We start from the raw sequence: 22,798 nt of genomic DNA, 5'->3' as shown, positions 1-22,798 counted from the left end.
ACAAGTTGCTTTAAAGGGCCGGTTACAGAAAAGTTACACTTTTTGAAAGTTTCTTTTTAGTTTTCTCTGCGAGTGATGTGAAATATAAACAAGTAATGTCGGTTGTTTTGGCACTTCACAAAGCAGCCTCTGCCACCAGAGTGTGAATGTGTTGAAAAAGTCCTTTGAGTAGTCAGAAGTCTAGAAAAGGGCTAAACAAGTCCAAGTCCATTTATCAACAAACATTTGGATAAGAATCTTATTTAAGTCTTACCTTTGTGTCCTTAAGGTCACGTCAAAAAAAATAAAAAATGTTGTCCATTTGTCTAGAAGACATTCCTCAGAAATAAAGTCTCACTGTGAGCCTTCCCTGAATGACATCTCTAATATTTCTTACTATGACCTCATTCCAAGATCTTAGCTAAAAGAAAAAGAAGAGACTGTTGTTATCTCTCAGCTGTGTCTCCATGTAAAGGTCCAGTCTCACAGTTCAAGTTCTTTGAGCAGGCGTCTTAATCCCAGATCTTAGCTAAGACAAGTGTGACACAGTCAAAGTCCTTTAACATGTCTTTCATCTGTCTCATTTAAAGATGTGAGCTGGGAGACAAAAACAGACAAATGCAAGCTCTCAAATGAATCATCATATGTTCTAAAGACATAGAACTTAGACACCTGATGGACACCTATAAGCTCATCAAGCCTGATGAGCAAGAGCAACAACCAATGAACACAAGACATTAAATAAACAAAGATAAGACTGATAATAAAGATTATATTTTATATGTTAGTCTTGTGAAATTATCTTGAGGCAAACATGACACAAAGCCTAAACAAGACAAAGTCAAGTTATCATGTTGGATTTGAACGATGCTTTCATGATAGTATTTACGGGAAAAATATATCCCAAATATCATAGCCTATAACAATTAAGTAGAATGCCAATACAAACTACCAACAATAAATGGATTCAAATTAGCCTATCATGAATGCTTGCGTATTGCCTGTGGAAATAAATCACATCTGTAATCTAATGCCACCCTAACGGTCTGTTTACTGAATGATGAGTGGCTCAACTTGCATCTAAGTGAAATTGACACTGGCATCAGTAGATTTTAGTTTTTTTGTTTATTTCTGCTGTAAAAAAGAAAAGAAAAAGAAGTTTGCCAGCAGTCAGGTGTTTTTTCACTTTTATTAGACATCTAGCAACATTTTTACAAATAACCTACCAGTGTGTGTTGATAAGATGTTAAACTCTAAATCTAAGAACTTTTAGGTCATTGTGAATATCATACTGCAGCCTAAACACTGCACATCACCAGAAATGTAATGGAAGGGTCTGGTGCAATACTCATTTTCTTTCATATAAGCATGTTGAAAGCGTAGACTGTAAATACTTGCATTGTGAGCTCTGACTGAGTATCACGCACACCGCCCTCCTTTTTGACCAATCACATCCTTATCTGCACCGAAAGGCTGGCATGAATAGGGAAAACCGAGAGTTCCCACTCCGACACGTTTTTCGGTACCACAGAAAGCCAGTGTTCATTTCCCTTCCTGCTTCCCTTTTCTACAGTCTCTATCAAGATACATAGGCTTTCTCACCTGATGAAAACGTTTATTTTTATTTTTTTAAATAAATTGTTTTAATTCTTAGAATTTAAAACACGAAGACATACTATAACGTTACACTGATTTATCTTCCCCGTTGTAAAATATTACAACCAGTGCCGCAAAGAATACATCGTATAATACTTAATAAAACACTTGTATCGATTCTTCTAAGGCTCAAAATGTACTGAAAAAAAGCCAAATAAAACATAAATGTAACCCAGATGTCGGGCTTCACATCGCATAGCTATCAGTATATGATCCCGTCCGTGTCTTTCCACTGAGTGGTGATGTTTTCGTTTTAATAGACGATCTTCTAACTTTGATTCATCTTGCCCTTCCTGTCAGCCATAACAACAGTGATGGCGGCGGTTGCACGGTTTTTCATCCGAGGTGCACACTCCAAACTTTCAATCTCCCATGTTGGCACCGGGGCTCAGAGCTCTTTTGGGGCCACATTGCTCAAGACTTCGCCGGACTGCAGCTCCCGTACAAAAACACAACGAAGACATGCGGCGCACTTTACCTTCCAAGCTGACCCCGTCCCGACACAATACGGTGAGTTAGCCGGCTAACCTTAACGAACTTCACACGAAACACTGGAAAGTTAACATAGATTAGCTTTCAATGCGACGGGTTTTTGTCACCATCACGAACTGGCCTAGTGAGGAGGCATGGGACGTTTTGAATGATCTCTGTTAATTATTTTTTTCCCAAGGTTTGTCATTCAACACCAGTGTTAAGGGTGAACGCGTTTCAAATGAATATGTCAACCTGCTGTGTAGACATTCATCTTAGCATACAAATGACGTCATAAGGACACTGATTTTATTTGTTTTTTGAGTAAACTATTCGATGATTAGAAAGTGGACGCCTCCCACCTCTTTGAAAGTCATCTCTATGTGCATTTGAGGATACAGTTTCCACATCACACCTGTGTCAAGTTACATAATGGAACCAGTGCTAGAGGACTTGTGGGCCCTCTTTCTGCTACAGTGATGTCTGCATGAGACAGAACTGTGAACCTTGAAGCCTTTTAGACAGACCATGTATCTGTATGTCATGTTAACAGACTAAATGTGATCAGAAGTGGTCTCTAATCCAACGCGTACAGTTTGAGGCCCTATGGACCCCTGCTTGTTTTAGTTACAAAAACTTACTGTATATGGCAAGACAGCAAACTTTGACAAACTGTCACAGCCACATTTTTTGAGATTTGTAGACTAACTTTCCTTCAATTAGACATGGCAGATATATTGTCCCTGTGGGGAAATGTCCTTGACATGAATAATTCAGTCCGAGGAGTTAATCCCAGAAAACGCAGGGAAATAGCCAATTTTCCAAATTTTTAAGGTCAATTCTAAATTGCTGTACTTCCTGTTGGTTTTACAATATGGGTCCAAGAGGTCTTTTGGAGGTCCTGTTTCATATGCCTACCAAATTTGAAACTCCTAGGTTCAACGTAGGGCTGGGAAATATATCGAGTTTTTAAGATATATGGATATATTTTCAAACAAGATATAGAGTAAGACAATATCTTTAATATGGATATAGTTTATGTTGCATTAAAATAACGTTCTCGAGGTGCGCGGTCACCTTTTTCTCATCTCATTGATGATGACTGACTGTCTGTCCCTCTTAACCCTGCTCCTCCTCTCTCTCTCTCTTATTGTATTTAAGGAACATTTTTATTTTATTATATTACTTTTTAAATTCACAAACAGGTACTTTATTTCCCATGTGTTTTCACTGTTAATAAAATACATATCGATATATATCGAGTATCACCATTCAGCTAAACAATATTAGGATATGAGTTTTGGTCCATATTACCCAGCCCTAGGTCAACGTGGGGCTGAATTTTTTAAATGTTATTGGGGGCACCTCTGAGGCATTGAGCTATGCCCACTGACAAAACACAAACCAATTGTTTAATCTCTCCATTGACCTCATGTCTACCAAGTTTGGTGAATGTACAGCAGTTTCAAAAAACTTCCTGTTTCATGGCAAGAAATGCATCATCATGGACGCAGCTTTAGACAAAACCTATTCAGCTTCACTAAAATGATCACCACCAATCTGTGACCACAAACTGAAAAAAATAAGCAGGATATCCTTCACTTTGTAGGTATCATAGGCAATAATTTAGCAACACTACTTGATGTTGCCAGTAGGAGGCGCTGTGACTTAGATAAAAATGTTACAGCAGCCTGTGGTTCAGACACACACTTCAATCAAGTACACACACTACACAATATAGATCAGATAGATGTTTTACAGCTCAGTCATAACGTCACTGTCAAAATCAGAATTTGCTGTGACGCCACAACCCTCTGATGAAATCTTACAGGTTCAGAGTATTGGCATGCTCACGTGTTCAGACATGGACTCAAACTAACCTTGAAAAATATTATATATAAAAATTGTGTGGGGCTATCACAAAGTCCTCTTTCATGGTTAGACAATCTTAGTTTTTATTAATATCTTTCTATATTGTGCATTTATTATCAAGTGTGATTTTTAGTTTTAATAAAGAGGACTTGGCTGTAGGACTCACAGAGCGCACAGAGCTGAATATCTTCATCGCCTGCACTTATTTAATGGTTAAATAAGTGAAGTGGGGCCATCTTCCAAACGATCATGAGGCCTAAATATCTTCTAAATAAGTCACAGTGCAGACAGAGTTTGCCACAACAAAATGTGACCAACAAGTAAAAGTTACTGTTGTTGATCCATCTTAATGTGTGTGAATGCAGCAACAACACAGCCAGTGACACTCTCTGACTTTTCTTTCGTTTGTGACCCTCCAGCTGTAGCAAACAAACAATATGGATTCTCTCACTTCCACTGCTTTCACAGGCACCTCCATCTCTGGGTCAGAAAGTTTATTTTCTTCTTCTATCTTCTGGTTGTTGCTGTGATCCAGCACTGGGAACCTTTTGATCTGCATGCTCGTTTGTTTACATTTTTTTGCATTGACCGGTTATGGTGGAATGTGGGCGTATAGAGGGTAGATTATGGGGGGGGGGGGGGGTGACCCACGTGTGCACATTTATGTTATGGATGGTGATCTATAAAGGGAGCATTGCATGCAGATGTGTGTACGAACGGTTTTATAAATCTGAATTATTTTTGGCGCACGCCTTTTCAGAGTTTTGGCCACACACCACTTTCAGCATGGATTCTATGCACTGTTTAATAAATAAGACTCCTGGTCTTTTTTGAAAATTTCATAGGGTCGCTAGTCAGCCACTTCTTAAAATGAATCCACAAAACCAGCATGATATCATATTTTCACCAGACCTGCTGCACATGCCTTATTTGGTGAGTTTTCAGGTGTGCTCAGGTCCCCAACAATGCGATCATTTAGGCGGAAAGAAAGAATAATTCCTCTCATTCCAAAAGGGTCCTCGCTCAGAGGTCGGTGCTCGGGACTGAATAATGAAGTTCCAAACTAGTTGTGTTGTCACTGAAATCGTCTGCGACATGTTGTTGTTGTTGTTGTGTGATTTCAGTTTACAACTTCACCCTGAAGCAGATCAACGCTGAAATAGAGCTTATACTGTATGTGAACAACTATAACTTCATTATTAAAAGTACAAACAACCAAAGTAAACAGTGCAGGAGGACGAGATCATTCCAATGTGACACATCATGGTTAACTCCAGCTCAAACCAAAATCTGTTTTAAAATGTTGATATGGCCATTACTGATGACCTCAAATACTTTGTCTTCTAGTTATAGTCTTCTACTATCTCTCACCCTACCATTAGGCAGCATGTTATCAATTACAATTACAATTACGTGCACCATTGCATTGTACTTTATGCTGCTGGCTAAACATGTCTTGCTCGTCTTCTTTTTTCAAAACATTTTTTCTAATCATAAAACCTTTCAGGTCCTACCCAGAAGATGAACCTGTTCCAGTCAGTAACAAGTGCCTTGGATAACACCCTGGCCAGTGATCCAACAGCAGGTAGGTAACAGGAAATGGAAATGTATATCTTTTTTTATTAGATCTCTGTGAACAGGTCACCTTTTAAAAAAATCTTCATCATCATATACGTTTTTCAAAGAGTCCATTGGCTTTAAAAGTTAAGAATAATATTTCACCCTGGAAATATTTAGAGAATAGATGTCACAAAGAGGGACTTGTTGTAAGATAGTATAAGGGAGTTTGAATCAGCCAGTTGGGAAGTCATGTTTCTTAAAGGTCCCATATTCTGCTTTTTCTGGTTTTATATGCCCTTTATTGTGTTTTCCAAGTGTCCTGTGCATGTTTAGGCACATCTATGTGCAAAAATTCAAAGTCTGCGTAAACGCGGCTTCTCCTACCTCCTCCTGTTAGCTGTAGCATTAGCTGCATGTAACGCTCGGTTCTAGCCCCCCTCGATAAAAATTTGTCAGTCCAACGTCATTGTCAGTGTGAGGTCACTGATCTAAGCCCATTGGCTTGCCACAACAAGGAGGCGCAGTACATGAAAACAGACACTTTTTTAGAACTTTAGCTATTGTGAACGTACAAAAGTAGGTACATAGATTAAATATAGGAAACCCCAAAAAGGGCAAAATATGGGCTCTTTAAGATTAGATCTGTAGATCTCTCACGTTACCAGTGGGCTCAACATATGGTGCCAACCAAAACCCTTATCCTGAGTCCTCCTTTGGATTGGTGAGACATGGTTGCATATTGATCAATCATTCCAAAACTCTAAACTAAACTCTGTCTCAGAGAACTATATGAGGAGTAGAAATGTAACTACTAGTAATGTTACAGGATTTGTCTTAGTCTAAGACAATCATGCCTCTGTAGAAAAGGTTCGAGATGGGTACAGTCTTTTTAACTTTCCTTGAAAAAGTAGAAAGTTAAATAATGATATCTTATTACCACTGACTATTTTGTGTCTTTATATGCAGTGATCTTTGGGGAAGACGTTGCCTTTGGTGGAGTATTTCGATGCACGGTCGGCCTGAGAGACAAATATGGTAAGCTCCTCCCCCTTTTGATTCTCTTTAATTAACAGCCTCTCCTGCTGAATTTGCTGTTTATCAAGAAAAGGTGTCAGTATATTGCTCTTCTTATGACAAGCACAATTCTGCCACTAGATGGCAGCACATGACTGTAAAGAATATTTTCAATTGCCTTTTTTACAATGTCATATTTGTGTTCACTGTTCACCCAGAGGACCAGAAGGATCTGTTGTGTCAGAGTAGCCTTAGAGCTGATATCATCTGTCAGTTTACTTCAGAGTCTACTGTTTTGATTTGGTTATAATAAAGCATCTTTGTGATGTTTGATTACATTTTTGTTTCTGAGAATTTATCACACTGATGTTTTTAAAATCACATATCAGGGCCAGTCAAATATGCTTACAATGTGTTTATGACTGGAAGTAAATTGGCTCTTCATTACATATGACAGAAACGTATACTGCTCTGTTCTTAAAGCATTTTATTGGTCCATCAGGAAGCATTAAAATCAGGTATTAGCTTTTAACAGATACTGATCCACAGCAGACATTTCATCTCTCCATTGTAGGAGAGCACGGCCCATTAAGCTTTCATTATGTGACAGTGTGCCAGAATACACAATACCAGCACCTCCAATCTGAAGCAGCTAAATGGAATTCAACCATCTTTCATTGTATCTAACTGGAGCTTTTTCTAGTGGTTTCTAATGGAATGTGCAGGGCTGAACAATTCATTGAATTTAAATGGCGATCATGATTTTGGCCTTCCCATTATCAAAGAATCAAGATTGACGATTATTGTCGCCTGCTTCAGAAGAAAAAAATATTTAAAAAAAGACATGACCATATTCAAAAATTATGTTTGGTTATATATAATTGTTCTTTATGTATATTCTCTTATATTCACGACTTGAATCCGACTTTATCCCTTCACCTGTTTGGCTCGGCTCTTTTGATACATTTATCAGCAGTGATTTTAAAAAGTCATCCAAATAATTCAACAGGTGTGACAATCAAACATTTCCTTTTTTTTTATTTCTTCTGTCATAGTTAAGTAACTGTCATGAGTCACATCAAACGAGAGTTCATTTAAATCCTTCAAAATCAAAGTCAGATTTTGAATCCAAACAGGAAATAAAGAAGCCTCAGCTTAAGATGATTAAAAAAAGACAAAATAAAAGCACTGCAAAGACCAGTTAGAAAGATTTTCATTAGCCTTAACTGAGTTGCTCACAAAAGCAGCCGTATTAAGCCAAAATATTAAGTACTGTTTAATAAACAAGGATGAATAATGAACAGTAGATCTTCTTCTTTGACATATTCTTCAATACTTTGACTGAAGTATGAATATTGTGTATCAGTTGATGCATAGGGTGCCGCTGCTGTGTCATGTTGGGACAATTTTTAACGACCAGTGGGATTTTTTTTTTGTCCCAGTCCAGTCCAGCCCTGGCAATAGGTGTCATGCAGGATATATATGTTTTACAATATAATAAACAATACAAAGATCTCTGACTGAAATTAATAAGGTATTGTGATTCGTAATCACGATCTCAATGTTGATTCAAAAAAGAAAATGATAATTTTGCCAAAATAGTGCAGCCTCACTCAAAAATTCTTCCATAAAAGGAAACTTATGGGTGTTTAGCTTCTTCAGCAACACGGTTTGAAGTTTGAACCCGCAGAGAACAATGCATCTGCTGTTTATTACTTTAGTCATTTAAACTTGTTGTGGTATTAGTCAGCGAGGATTTGGCCTTTAGAAGAAGCTGGAAGGTCCACTTTGATTCTGTAGTTGACAGCCAGACAATAAACATGAATCACAATGAGAGCAGATAGAATAAAAAACATGGCAATAGCAGGAACTGTTTTTCATCTGAGATTGATGCTGTATTGATATGTTTGTGGTTTGAAGGAAATAAAGCCCAATGTGTCTCCAGATAAATTCAGGTCCTGTGAAAAGTCTTGATGCATTACAGAAGCATGCAGGGACAGCATTAATGTGTGTGTGTGTTGTATTTCGTTTTTATCATTGTATATAATACATACGTAAAAATACGTCAATTGTATATTAATAGTGATTGTATGTTTGTTTTTTAAGTTCATTTTAGTTGGTCTTGTACATTTCCAAGCAAGGAGTCTGAAATCAAACCTGCAGAAGCCAGCTTTTGTTTTTGTGTTTTCATTGACGTCAGAAGTGTTGACCTTTTGGAGAGGGATCATTATTTTCCATCTCATCCTTTTGTACAGTGATGATTGCTAAGCTGTTTGTAGCCCTCTCACTACTGAAAGGATGCTGCACACCTCTGCCACCTTCTGTTATCACACAGAACAGAGGTTAATGCAGGGTAGACTCACTGTGTGTGTGTGTGTGTGTGTGTGTGTGTGTGTGTGTGTGTGTGTGTGTGTGTGTGTGTGTGTGTGTGTGTGTGTGTGTGTGTGTGTGTGTGTGTGTGTGTGTGTGTGTGTGTGTGTGTGTGTGTGTGTGTGTGTGTGTGTGTTACTGAGGAACAACACAAGCATGCATCATATATTCACTTCATGTCCATGTGAAACAACTTCGTTGTAGTTTTCCTGTCACAACTTCACCAACTACTCATTGCTTTGAAAACACACTGACGTACGCCCTAAACTGTTATTTGTCACACATGTCACTTTCTCATGAAGCTGCGTGTTTGAAGTCTGCTTCACTCATAGCGGCAAAGCACTACATTTTGATCACTTATTGTTCATTTCCCGAAGGGGTTGTAGGGCTACGTTGGCTTCTTGAACTTTGTGAGCATGCAGAAGGGCACATAAGGGCATACTTTAATTTCAGAGATGCGCATTTCCCAGCATAAAAGAAAAAGACTGGATTGGCAAATACACAAGATGAGAGCAAAAATAACACACTCAACCCAAATATAGAGTCCCACTTTGGCAGCTCGCTTTCAAATTACAGGGTGGAGTGTGGAAAAAGAAAAAAAAAAAAGATCTTCAGTTTTTAGTCTTCGGGGATGTGTAAGCACCACTGGTTTGGTTAGCGACAGCTGAGGAGGAGTCATCAGCTTGTCACTTCATTTATTTCTGGCCTGCATGGCATTTTAAGAGAGAGGATTCTTTGCAGTCTCATCACTCAAGTGTAGTATTTGGGCTTTACTCTGTTATCAGATCACTCTGTTATTCACATGACACCCTCTACAATTGTGGTCAGTGGTCTTAATTAAATAATGATATACACTGAGCTGTTCAGTGATCCATGCTATGATAGTTGCTGCAAAGTTGGAGACTGTAAAAGTCGTTGTGAACTTTGATTTTTGTGAAACTTAATTAAAAGTGAGCTGCATCTCCCAGTAGCTTCTTTTTGTGCCCTCTAATGGTACTTTGGTTTCTTATACTTTCTCTCCTCTCTTCTGCTCTCTTCCCAGGCAAGGACAGAGTCTTCAACACTCCTCTGTGTGAGCAGGGGATTGTGGGATTTGGTATTGGTGTAGCTGTTGCTGGTGCCACAGCCATTGCCGAGATCCAATTTGCTGACTACATCTATCCTGCATTTGACCAGGTAAGAAAGGCAGCAGCTAGGCATTCACTACGTGGTAATGTAAAAGAACATTGTGATGACGATGTAATGAGCAATGGTTAAACAAATATTCAAGGAGTTGATGATATGCATAACTGCAGTGCAAGTGTAGAGAAAATGTTCTGTAGGAGGCTTGATGGTATTAGGTCTAGAGAACAGGTGGTGGGCTGGGAGTCTAGCATCCTGGGTCAGGGGGGAGAATGAGGTGAGTAAAGGCACACCAAGGAGATCGTCGGTCCTAGTTGGACCGTCGGTGAGCGATCGTTGCCCTAGTTTTTGCGGTGTGTCCGGCTCTGTCACTACCCATTTGCCCCTGTTGGCCATTTTTTGGCCCATTCGACATGTTCAATCGGCGGTCGGTGAGAGGAATCTCTCTGATTGGCTGTTCGGTGGTTCATTTATCTCCAGCTCTCGACACAAGTTCGACAAAGCCCCTTGAGCAGAGCATGCCGTTGAAGTATCCATGCTTACACACATTATTGCTGTTTCTCCTTATTTGTCGACTCTGCCTCTTCTTTTTCCTCCAGAAGACCAAGGGCTGACACCAGCGCCATTTTCAACCTATTGAAGACATTATTCTTGATTAGTAAGCTACCTATAAAAAGAGTGGTGAGCAACAGCGGTGTGAAAATGGTCTTCTCGTATCATAACAACGAGCCGTTGGCTGTAGTCTTTGCCTCGCATTCTAGTGCAACTTTTTGGCAAAGACATGAGGCGACGCCACAGGCGGCTTTCGACGCCACTAGTTCTTTGACATTGCAGTCATAAACCTCCCTGTATATGTTAATAAGAGCGGTAACCATGATTGCATGATGATTTAAATGTTGAATTTTCTAGGACCAAATATTCCCAAATCCAAAGACATTCAGTTTACTTGTGTGGGGCTGAAAATAGTTTTTAACAGCAACACTCAAATACTTTTATTAGGGAAGCTTGAATCAGCCAACAATTTTTTTTTCTTCTTCTTAAAAAAGAGGCTCAATTCAGCCAATAAACTAGTTGAAGGTTCTGTCGCATGGCTGATCAGATAATTGACTGGTCGCTGCAGCTTTAGGGTCTATACTCTTGGTCTAACTAAAACAGCCTCACAGAACCATGAGTGTTGACGCTGTGGAGACCAAAAGTTCCTAAATATGAAAAATGGGAAATCGAAAGTAATTTACAGTTTCAATGTTAATGTGTGTTTCAGGAGGAACCTTCCTTTAAGAGCTATATCATTTCCACTGGCACTCTGTGGGTGTATGGTTGAAGAGACAATAGTTGAATTAGAGTTCATTGACGTAACTCTTCAAATCTGCTTTTTGCATCAAAAATCCTTCCTTCACTGTCATAACCCCAGAACGCATAGACATCACACAGTATCTTATTATAGCCAGTGATAGCTGTTTTTCTTAAAGCTCAAGGAGGAACTTCTTTTCAAAGGTGCTCCTGAAGGCTTCAAGTTTCTCTCGGAACCATCAAATGCAAACCTTTTCTTCTGCATCACCAAAAGCATGTATCGTTAAAAATCAATCTGTCATAAATTAAATGTAAAGAAGAAAACATGGAATTACCCTTTTAAAACCCTTTTACATTCAATCCCTGTTACATTTTAGTCATCGGGCTGAGGAGTCTTGCTAATGACTGTTTGAATCTTTCTAGAATGTGAAAATAGAATGCAGAGAATGTGATTCATGTATTCTTTTAAAGATTATTTAACACCATTTTTGCTATACTTTACGTATCAAAAGACACTTCCACCGTTAATTATTGCGTAAAAATAAAACAGAATTCAGGTAACAAAAGGTTTGACACACTTGACTGTAATAAATGCACTTTTGATATCTATTGGAAAAGTGTGCTGCGTCCTTCATTGAGTACAGCACGCAGGGGTCATATGTATCGCGTCACATCGCACACGATCGCACGCTGCCTGTCCACACTGCATCCGTTTAATATATAATTCTTTGCAAAAGGAAACCAAAATTCAACGAGAAAACAATATGACATCTAGTGCTTTTGTATTGGGTACAAACTGAAGTGTGGTGCTTTGTATTTAGGAGCTGTTGACTCAAATAAAAATACAGAGGTTCGTCAATAAACGGCTTACCGTGAGCCCCAAAAATTGTTTCTCTGGTGTCTTTTCCACAAGTAAAAGCTCAAAATTTTAATCATGGATGTGGATATTATTAATTCATTACGACGGAGGATGGGAGGGCCATGGGAGGGCCATGTTAAAAAAAAAAAAATTTAATTTCGAGATTAAATTCCTAAATTTACGAGACTAAACTCGTAAATTTACGAGAATAATCTCGTAAATTAACGAGTTCGAGACCAGCCTGCGCAAAATGATGAAAGTAGAACTCTCAAAGTATTTTCCTCTGCAGACAGCTTCCTCCCAGTCAGTGTGGTTTATGTGTAGTTTAACATCTGCATAAGTAAAGCCCCAACACAACTATTAGTGTCTGTTATCGGTCTGCGTTGTAAAAGTGTCTCATGTGCAGAGACAGTTTGTGTCCTGTTCATCATTTTACAGATAAACAAGATCTTACAAGTTGATGTGAAAACTTCTCTTGAACTGTTTTTACCGACTACACAAGGAAGTAGCCTATTTCCTTATTAGTGAAACATTTAGGACTATGGAAGCGATTAGTGATCAAAATTAAAATGATAAAGCTAATTTGAAAATTCAAATGCATTAATAGAAATGCTTTTTAATTTTCAGAATATGAGTGTATTATTTGACTCAAAAATTAAATTTTGATTAATTAATCTAATTTGAATTTTAGTTTTCAACTTCAAAAATGCACATTCTTTGACTAAATTAAAATGAGGAAGAAAATGACATTTGCTTTATCATTTTCAAAAAATGCCCCGCTAAATCTGTATGATAATTCAAATGAAAAAGCTAATTTTAAAATGAAAATACAGTAACAGAAACACTTTTTAATTTTCAGAGTATAGGTGCATTATTTGACCTACATTTAAAATGAATATTCAGTCATCCAGTTTGCTTTATACTTTTACTCTATGGAAAATGTCATTTTCTTCCTCATTTTAATTTAGTCAAAGAATGTGCATTTTTGAAGTTGAAAACTAAAATTCAAATTAGATTAATTAATCATAATTTTAGAGTCAAATAATACACTCATATTCTGAAACTTAAAAAGCATTTCTGTTAATGCATTTGAATTTTCAAATTAGCTTTATCATTTTGATCACTAATCGCTTCCATATAGGACAAGATGCTCCATGTTTGTCATGTGAGAACAGGATGCTGCTGCTCTTCTGATATAGACTAAAATAACCACTTTATTCTTTAAGAGTTCTACTTTCATCATTTTCACGCAGGCTGGTCTCGAACTCGCTTTAATTCTTTTTTTTTTAGTTTATTCTTGTAAATTTACAACTTTTATCTTGTAAATGTACAACTTTAATCTCGTAAAATTTACGACTTTAATCTCAAAATTTCATTTAATTTATTTTTTACATGGCCCTAATCCTCCATCGTAATTCACTGATATCTTTGCGTTGTACAAAAAGCTAACAAGCTCTGTTGAGTGACAAAAAGCGAGTTGTTCTTCGTCCATCTATGCAAGTGACAGAGAGGAAAGAAGAAATGGGGCGTCAGGGTAAAAACGCTTTGCACTGCGTCATTGCGGGCAGTAAGGACACTCCAATAGGAAGCAATAGGTTCAGGGTGTTTTTGTTGCTGACACTCACTCACGTTGCGTGCTGTTAGGACAGGCTGTTGTAAACCACTATGAAATGCTGAAACGTGCATCGTCATTGCCACGAGTGCAGCCTCCACCATCACACACTGCACACGACCTGACCAAACTTGACGCAACAAAATTCATCCCCCTTCATTATGTTTTGCAAGCTGATTGCAAGTGGTGCCGGGATACATAGGGAATAAACCTTGTGATTCCATTGATTGAAAGAGTATTAATGTTGACGAGTGACAACTTTGCTGAACACAATAGACAGTTGAAACCATTTTTCCTTTTCATGGAAACTCCCCAAAATAGACTGCGTCTTACATACCGGTGCAATTTATAGCCTGGATTTTAAAGAACTTAACAGTCAGTGTTGTGCTTACAGTTATTATGACACTTTAAAGAAAGAAAATCAGTATCAGCCAAAAATCTGTCTGCAGGTCAGACCAGGTAAAACTAAAAAAAATTGCAATTGGGGCATCTCTACCATATTTATGTAAGAGTTTTGTATCCATGTGAATCTTCACATGTATCAGTTCTGACAAACTGCATTTGTTATACAGTTTTTATTAGAGTTGAAGTGGTGTCACATAAGATTCACTATGCACAGGAACCCTCCAGACAAAAGGAAGGAAAATCTGTTATTTTCTTTTGCTAGCCTGGCAGCAACAAATGTTTGTGAAGTTATTTATTTGTCTGACTTGTGTTCTGGTTTATTTGTGCAGCGTATTCCTCGTTTCATGCAGGTGTTTAACAAACAGACCTCCAATTGTCCATTTAATCATATTCCACAATCTAGCTTGGTAAAAAATAGATTAAACCAAACAAAGTCAAGAAGTGGAACAGACTGGGAAGTGGGCAGTGCTGCTGTGTTAGCATGCATACATGTTAACATTAGTGTCAGTTTGTGTACTTTCGCCCTCCGTATGATGAATGGGGGTCCTCTCTTTGTCAAGGTAATGTCAAACACAACATGTGACAATGGAAACAGTTTCTTAGAGGCTCCTGTTGTGGCGCTAAAAAAACAGTTTATTCAATCTGTTCTGAGCCTTGAGTCGGCTCATCTCTCTCCGTCTGTGCTCTCACTTAAAGTAATGCTGTCCAAACTGACCTTAGAGAGACATTAAAGCTGAATTAACTGCCCACCTGAGTGTCGGGGAGGAAAACTTGGGACACCTTTCTGGAGGAAGCCCACTCTGAGAAAACTGTAGAAGAAGTTAAAGAAACCAAACACTTGCGGTGAATGTGCTCGTTAAAAATAAAGTAGTGTTTTTAAAAGCATCAGGAGGAAAAGCAGAAAGAGAGTGGTGTCTCTCATGAAGCCGAAATCCAAAATCGGCTGGTGTGGTCTTAATCCAGGAAACAAAAGAAAGTACTCTGTTTTCAAGGATTCTTTTTGGCTTTATTAAAATCTTTTTTTATTAAACCAGAACACACATTGAAACCATAAAATGTTTTCAACAACTGTCATCAAGATGACTGATAACTTCTTGCTGTGCTAATCTTGAAATGTCTCTTTCGTCTCTTTCCAGATAGTCAATGAAGCAGCAAAGTACCGCTACCGTTCTGGCAACCTGTTCGACTGTGGCAACCTCACCATTCGAGCTCCGTGGGGGTGTGTCGGCCATGGATCACTTTACCACTCTCAAAGCCCCGAGGCCTTCTTCGCCCACTGCCCTGGCATCAAGGTCAGGAGTGGGGTTTATTACAGGACGTATGAAGGGCTTTATTGAATCATAGCGGGGGCTGCCGCTTTTAAAGTGTGATTGATTATATTTATCACAAGACTCCAGGTACATCATTACATCTCTTTTATTATCTCCTCTGCAGCAGTTACTATAAAACAATTCAGAAAAAGACTTTTCAAGTTTATAATTTCAGAATGGACACCCAACCCTAACCCTAACCCGTTTGAAGCAACTTAAATACAACCTGCACCAACCATTATTAGTTTAAATACTTTTTGATATGATTGTACATGAGACCATGTACAAAATCAACCTCCAAACTCAATTAATATACCACTGCAAACATGTTTTTCTCTTGCTCTACTATTTAAAGGTTTGTCTAGAATAAAATTAACATTTATTGTTTTAATGTAACCAACTTTTCATGCAACTTCCAGATAAAATATTGTCATAATGTCACCCACAGTCATGTGAAAGACTGATGGAGAGCATGACAAGCTACATGAACGTTTTAATTAAAAATTATTAAAATATTTTATTTGGATGTTGAGAAAAATGTTATTCTACAATACAACAAATGTTCATTAGACTCAAACACAAACGTTGAACCAGAGAAAAACATAATTTTGCAGGGGTCTCCTATTTATTTTTTCCATAGCTGAACGTTGAGAGGAAGTGCTTTGTACCAGATTTAGCTTCTAGCCAATTTACATTTTTGTGTGCATGCATAGTCCCCAAACACACACGGAATGGGGCAGTAATCCAGAAGAATGCCATACTTCTGAATATTAACTAAAGAGGACTAAAAGGTGAGATGTTGGAAAGATGACATGAGAGAGGAAGTGTGTATTCTTGTGTAACATCGAGGCTTAAATGAACCAGAATGTAAAGAAATGCTGCTCTGGTTGTGTCGCTGCATTGAGCATGATTTAACAGAGACTAGCTTAACTCACTATAAGACACTGTTTTATTCTGCGTCAGTGCAGTGACAACTGTTGAGTCATACAAATGGAGTGGTATATAAAAGTCATGCTTAACGATAAACACACAAGCTTCAGGCTTGTAAAAATGCAGCGGAGAGCTTGCTACTTTTAGTCCGTATGTGTGAAAAGGGCATGAAAGGAGAAAATGATTCTTTAAGACCACTGACATGGATTTAACAGCATGTGCTCAACATAAACAAGCCTATGTTAAAAAGTAAAGACTTAACCTCCCAACATACAATCATCATCTTCATCAACGGTTACTCACACCCCACAGACTGGGAATCACTGTGATGTGAGGCTACAGCTACAGCTTACAGCAATAAACAGGCTGAGCAAAGGTCAGGCTGATAAATGTTAATGTTTGTGTAAACTATCAGCGTTCGCTGTAAGCTCCATCTGAGGGTCAGTACAGACTCACAGCCTGAGTGGCTGCATTCAGGTTTGCCCCAGTGTTATCATGATACCCTAGTTCTGACCTGAATCAAAGAGATTACCCCGGTAAAGATGACAAAATAGAAATGCCATACAAAACAAAAAAAAAGTAGATGGGGTCTGTTTCTGTTTGTGCACCACTATCATGTATGTATAAATCTAAAAGTGTACATTAAAAAGAAGAACTTCACAAAATGAATTGTCAATGCATTGCAGTCAAGTTCAAATGCAGAGTTTCTCAGTACTTTTATTAAGCCTGAAGACAAAACGAGTCTGTTGTTCAGTCTTTGCAAACAGTCAGTACATTTACATGATGTTAGAAAAGTCTGTTTATTGTGTAAGAGGGACTAAAACTATACTTTTGAACTACATTTAAACATTAGTCCAACTGAAATAGCAAAAAGTCTAATTTCTCATAGTCGCGCTTAAGCTGTTTTCACATAATGCACTCCTGAAAATGTCTAGATCATTTCAGAGATCGTAGCGGTTGCATGCGCACAGTCTACACACTGACTCCAGTCACATGATACGAACGTCACCACCCTATACCATTTACTTGAGGTGAATTCTCTTGATTGTATCCTGCTGCAGTAAAAATCCTAGGGGGCTGGCAAAAGAACCGCTCCACAGCTCTGAAAGCCATCTTTGACCCAGAAGTCAAAAAAGCACAAATGTGTAGAAGAAAGCCGGGCAGAAAACAAGACGAAGGAAGCGAGTGCTGGAACAAGAACCCTGCATTATGAACAGACACGGGGACAAAGTTTTGTTGTTTCAGCTCAAGGAGTTAAACATATGGAAGTACAGGAATTTGACAAATTGGCATAAGACATACAGTAATACAGTAGGTCAAGTGGAAGAGGGTCCAATAGTAAGAGGCTAAATGGGAGCATATTGCCACCTACCTTAGCAGAGTCAGACATATTTCCATCAATGACCATTCTCCCCTGGTGCTTTTATACTGGAACAAGGGCAGGAGTCCTTTTAAACAGCCTAATCGATCTCTACCTGTAGTTCTAGTTTGACTTAACTGTACATGTAAACATACATGTAAAAGGAATAGGATCCAGTTTAAGGCATGCTGGTCGGTTTGATCCCTTACTATGACACAAGGATGAAACATGATATGTTGAGGAATGTGTAATTAAACATGATTCCAGTCCTTTAAGCAATAATCAAATGAAGGTTGTTCAAACATCATCGTGACTGGGTCTCATAAGGTGTGTCATGTTTTCCTCAGGTTGTGGTACCTCGTAGTCCAGTACAGGCTAAGGGACTGCTCCTCTCCTGCATTGCAGACCCAAACCCCTGCATATTCTTCGAACCCAAGATCCTGTACCGAGCAGCAGGTGAGCTGGATTCTAAATACATCTGAAGTCTGTTTGTAACTGATCGTTAGGGTGACGACTCGTTTGTCAGAGCCTCAGCCTTCATTGGCTACAAGAGATGCCAGTCATCGGCACAGTCGAGTGCAATTGTCCGTCAGAACAGGGAGATGCACCTCCTTCAACAAAGGCTCTCATTGGATGTTATGAAGTGTCATTAAAAGGTCGTCAGAATAGTGGATCATAGTGGATTAAAAATGGTATTTATCGTGGGGGACCCTTTTTGGTGGATTGTTATGATCAGGAGAGTTCAGTAAATCTTCAAACGGTAAGTCAAAAGACGCTGCTTGTTGGTGGTCTGACCCGCCCACACCGGGCCGTCAGTCTGTATTGGACATCGTTATAAGGTCACATTAATGCGGACTTATTGAGTGAGAAAAAAAGGATAGATCAAGTCCTATCATAAAATCAATTATTATTCAAAGCCTAGAAGACAAATAGTTTAATGATGTGGTTAAACTTCAATGAGAATATGGATCAGTAACTGTCAGTCGACTATAGGCGAAATCTGACCAATCAGGTTTGATTATAACTATTTAGTAGACCTATCATCATCTCCTGATTTTTCAGTCACCCTCTGATGTTCAACCTCCTCCAACATCTCGCCTCGCTGGCTCTCATTCTGGTCGCCTGCTTTCTTTATTGGAAGCAAATGTTCTCCCTTTGGAGAAGTCGTGCAAAACAAACAAACAATGTTCCTCACAACAAGATGTGATCAGCAGGACCTTCTGAATGGGCTGTGAAGTGTTGACACAGTGCTGATCTGAATCCTCTCTCCTTCCCCTCACTGTGCAGAGGCAGGGTTGGTGTGTGGGGAAGCTTGATTACACTCCATGCTGGCATGGCTTTGTGCAGGCTGCTTTGCCAAGGTGTCAAACCTTGTTGTAAATAAACGCTCCAACATATGTTGGCGGCTGTTGCAGAACAGTTCTGCCTTAGCTACATAAAATAATGTCCATGATGAAAATGGAGTTGGAAGTTTGAATACGATGTTGAGGCTCATTAAAGGAATGAAAGACAGACCGTTAACAGATTTGGTACTACCCGGCCGTGCCTTGGATTTTCACAAGGTTTGTTAGTTTCCAGCTTTGATAAGAGCCAGATGAGATTGTGAAATATTAGCGCTAAGAATGTTTCCATTATGGCTCTACGTTAGTGATCACTGTCCAGTACGTTTCTCATGTTGCAGTTCCGTCTGATATTAAAACCAGTCATTGGCACTAAGGGAGGTCCTCCATTCCTCATATCTTATGAAGTCTTTTTCTTTGAAGGGTAACAAAAAAAAACTTGAACATATGGTCAAAGTGGATTTAATTCATAACGGACAAATATGACAAATTTACCAGCCAGCCAACTTCTTGATGATGTCAGCATATTTGTGTTATAGTTCTTGAAAAGTAGTTAAGAGGTAGTAATAAGTAAAATGTATTTAATGCTTTGAGTTGAAGATGGCAGTCAAAATCTACGACATTCACTTTTCATGTTTTCTTTTGATGTTCTAGTTAGTTTTATCTGTTTGAAATAAAGATATCAATAAATCACTTTGTTAGTACATGAGTTGGCTTTCTAACAGGATAACACATTCATATAGTGAAGATGTTTTTAAACTGTCTGCAATTCATTTCTACTCTGAGCAGGACGTTTTAGACCTCCAGAGGTGGTTAAATCTAATTGAACCACTCGACATAGCTGATACACTATAATAGCTTTCATTGCTTAACTGAATACAAGAAGTTGCACAGATTTACTCCTGCTTTTTAAGTGCTGGTGTGACCAATCCGGTAGACTTTGTCACAGCTGTGTTAACGTTGCTGCAACAGCGTTAGTGGACAAAACAAGTTTCAAACCTAAATTCAATATATTCCTTTAAAAGTATGTTTCAGCTTCAAACTGATATGGATGAAGGGGATTTTGAAGGTCTCTATGAGCAGCAATGTAGCGACAAGCAGTTGAGGCTGATGGATGAACAGGAGCCGCAGCAGCCGAGGCACCAGACCCACTGTGCATTCTGGGATTTGGTGTCTTTCATCCACACGAGCCAAAAAGACACTTTCTGCCTTTTCTCGGTCAAGAAGGCACCAACTTCAAAATGTATTTCACATTTCTATGACATATATGACCCAATGTCTATACAGATTCATGTTTCAACGGGTCAAGTAACGGGGAATGCCAGACCTGTTTTAAGACTGTCATGGCTGGATGGCTTACCTGCCATGTTCACTCCTTGTGCATTCTCCCGTAAGTTAAAGCTAGCCAGCTAGTCATTGAGAGGAGAAGAGAAAGGTAGTTGAGCTTCTCTGCCATTGCAGGTTCATTTGTTGTGGAAAAGAGTCTTAAATTCTTTCTTTGTACTACTCCATCTTTAATAACCCTGCAGTCAGCTTCATTCTTTGTCAGAGCATTCTTGTGTTTAGTGGTTGTGAATCTACTGTGATCACTGTAATTGTGACCATGTGTGTGTTGGTGTGTAAATGTATAGTCACTGTGTCAGAGCAAATGATTAGCTATGTTGGTATCGTACAAAAATGAAGCCTTTGATTGATGTGGTTCAACAGGACGGCTTAGAGCAGGCATGTTAGTTCTTGGCAGGGTTTTTGTTTTCATTGTTACTAAGTTCATATGAATCTTGGTTTATGAACATCTTTGGGAGTGATGAGATATGTTGAGTGCATCATGTCCTGTTTTATATTAGAGGTTTTCCTTGCTATGTGATTTGAAGTTTCCCAGATAGACTGATGATGGCAAATGTAATAATTACCTTTTCTTAAACCTGTGATAAGATAGGAGTCAGTCAATCGAGTGAGTATTTATGCTGAGACATGTTTGTAAGAGGAGACATGCCGACACGCCGACAAGGTTTAAGGTAACCTATGAACACCAAGGAATCTTTGATGTGTTACTTTTAATGACAGCTGTCCTTTTCTATCGGAAAGGTATTCTTAAATGACTTCTTTCCCTGATTTCCGACTCTATCCACTATCATATCCCTTCAATAAAGGAACAAAAAGCCCAAAAAGAAATCTTAAATTTAAAAAAAATGGTAGGGGAAACACTGAACAACTTGAATCTGTTAAATTTATCCACACACGCGCAGCGACACAAACACCAGGAGTACGCCTCGTGTTTTGAAAAGTTCCACTCAATATTCTGTTATTTAGGAGTTCAGCACAGAATCATCAGCTGTATCTCAGCAGAATCTCTCCCGTCTCCGCAGGAGTCGAGACAGGAGTTTTGCTGGCGCATGCACTCACTCGCGCTCTCTACTCCTCTCTCTCTCTCTCTCTCTCTCTCTCTCTCTCTCTCTCTCTCTCTCTCTCTCTCGTTCTCACTCTCGCAGTTTAAAAAAAAAAAAAAGAAATAAAAACAAGTCAGAAATATCCTCCCGCCCCGGTAACGTCTGTGTGAGAAACACTGTTTTATTATGAAGCATTGACCAGAGAGGGCGCGATCGGCTCTGGAGTGCGTGGCAAACAGGCATCATGTGGAAACTGACGGTTCTAATGAAATTTGGTAATAATGAGGACATTTTACTAGAACTGGGTTTAAAAAGATGGATTTTCTGATTAAAATCAATTCTCATATTAATGTTCTGATATCGATTCATAAAAGATAGATCTTTTAATAGACTATATTCCCTTTCCCCCCCATCCATTGAAATCAGTTTGTATTTGGTAAATCTGTGAGCAGGCTGTAGTGGATTCTCATTGGCCCTTACATGTCAACTGATCGTATATTCGGCCTCTGATTGGACGACAGACCAAAACAAGAGTAAAATAAGAGACTGCTTCTGTCTTAGCCGAGCGAGCTAACTGAAGTTAAACTATATTTTCTACATAAATGAATCACAGTGGTTTACATTAACTTTTACGAGGATTGGATGAGGACAGTCACTGAATAAACACTGATATTCTCAGTTGGATAGAAAAGCCTCTGAGTTTATCATTGGAAAGCCACTAACTTGACAAAGCAAGTGGAGTAAACAGTAAGCTTCTACATCGTACGATTGTATTTCTTTTAAATAATCACGTAAAGACAATATTCTGTTAGTTGTTTATGACGGTGTCAACCTCAAAGGGTTAATATATTAATATACTTGAGCCACGCTACGTGTAACCAGCATGAAAACATTTGGGTGAAGTGGCCATCACGACTGTATGCAGAGGTGAAACACAGCATTGAAAGAGAGAGTGAGAGTGAGAGAGTGTGTCACCCTAACATGTGACAGCTGGACATCCAGATCAACAGGTTCATACCTGACTGTTCTCATTATGTGGACAATGAGTGGGGACTCGCGTCACATGTTTCACAGGCTAGGCTAATTCAAATGCCTTGTGATTCATATCCTTGTGGCTTTAGAAGTACAATCATGTTACTGCTTTAGATATCCCTAAATGAATGGATATCGTATTGAATTGAATGAAATTGGGACCTTATCAGTGGTGATACCACTAGATGTTTTACTGCTTTGTTTTGCTTCTATTTTTGTTTCCATCTGC

General features: G+C 38.8%; 1 protein-coding gene across 2 annotated transcripts in view; it reads left to right on the top strand.

The window, feature by feature from the left end:
• Positions 1-1,915: 1,915 nt before the first annotated feature.
• The window catches only part of bckdhb (branched chain keto acid dehydrogenase E1 subunit beta), a 57,893-nt gene continuing 37,010 nt past the window's right edge, over positions 1,916-22,798 (top strand). For both annotated transcript variants that reach the window (XM_020635092.3, XM_065957989.1), the window contains exons 1-6: positions 1,916-2,145; positions 5,486-5,563; positions 6,505-6,573; positions 9,965-10,098; positions 15,347-15,502; positions 18,158-18,266. In XM_020635092.3, coding sequence (XP_020490748.1) covers positions 1,950-2,145; positions 5,486-5,563; positions 6,505-6,573; positions 9,965-10,098; positions 15,347-15,502; positions 18,158-18,266 — 742 coding nt within the window. In that variant the 5' untranslated portion in view covers positions 1,916-1,949. The remainder of the gene's footprint in view (positions 2,146-5,485; positions 5,564-6,504; positions 6,574-9,964; positions 10,099-15,346; positions 15,503-18,157; positions 18,267-22,798) is intronic.

The sequence above is a fragment of the Labrus bergylta genome, chromosome 8 (assembly GCF_963930695.1).
Source record: "Labrus bergylta chromosome 8, fLabBer1.1, whole genome shotgun sequence".
In the NCBI taxonomy this organism is placed as follows: domain Eukaryota; kingdom Metazoa; phylum Chordata; class Actinopteri; order Labriformes; family Labridae; genus Labrus; species Labrus bergylta.
This window is presented reverse-complemented; position numbering and strand designations above follow the sequence as displayed.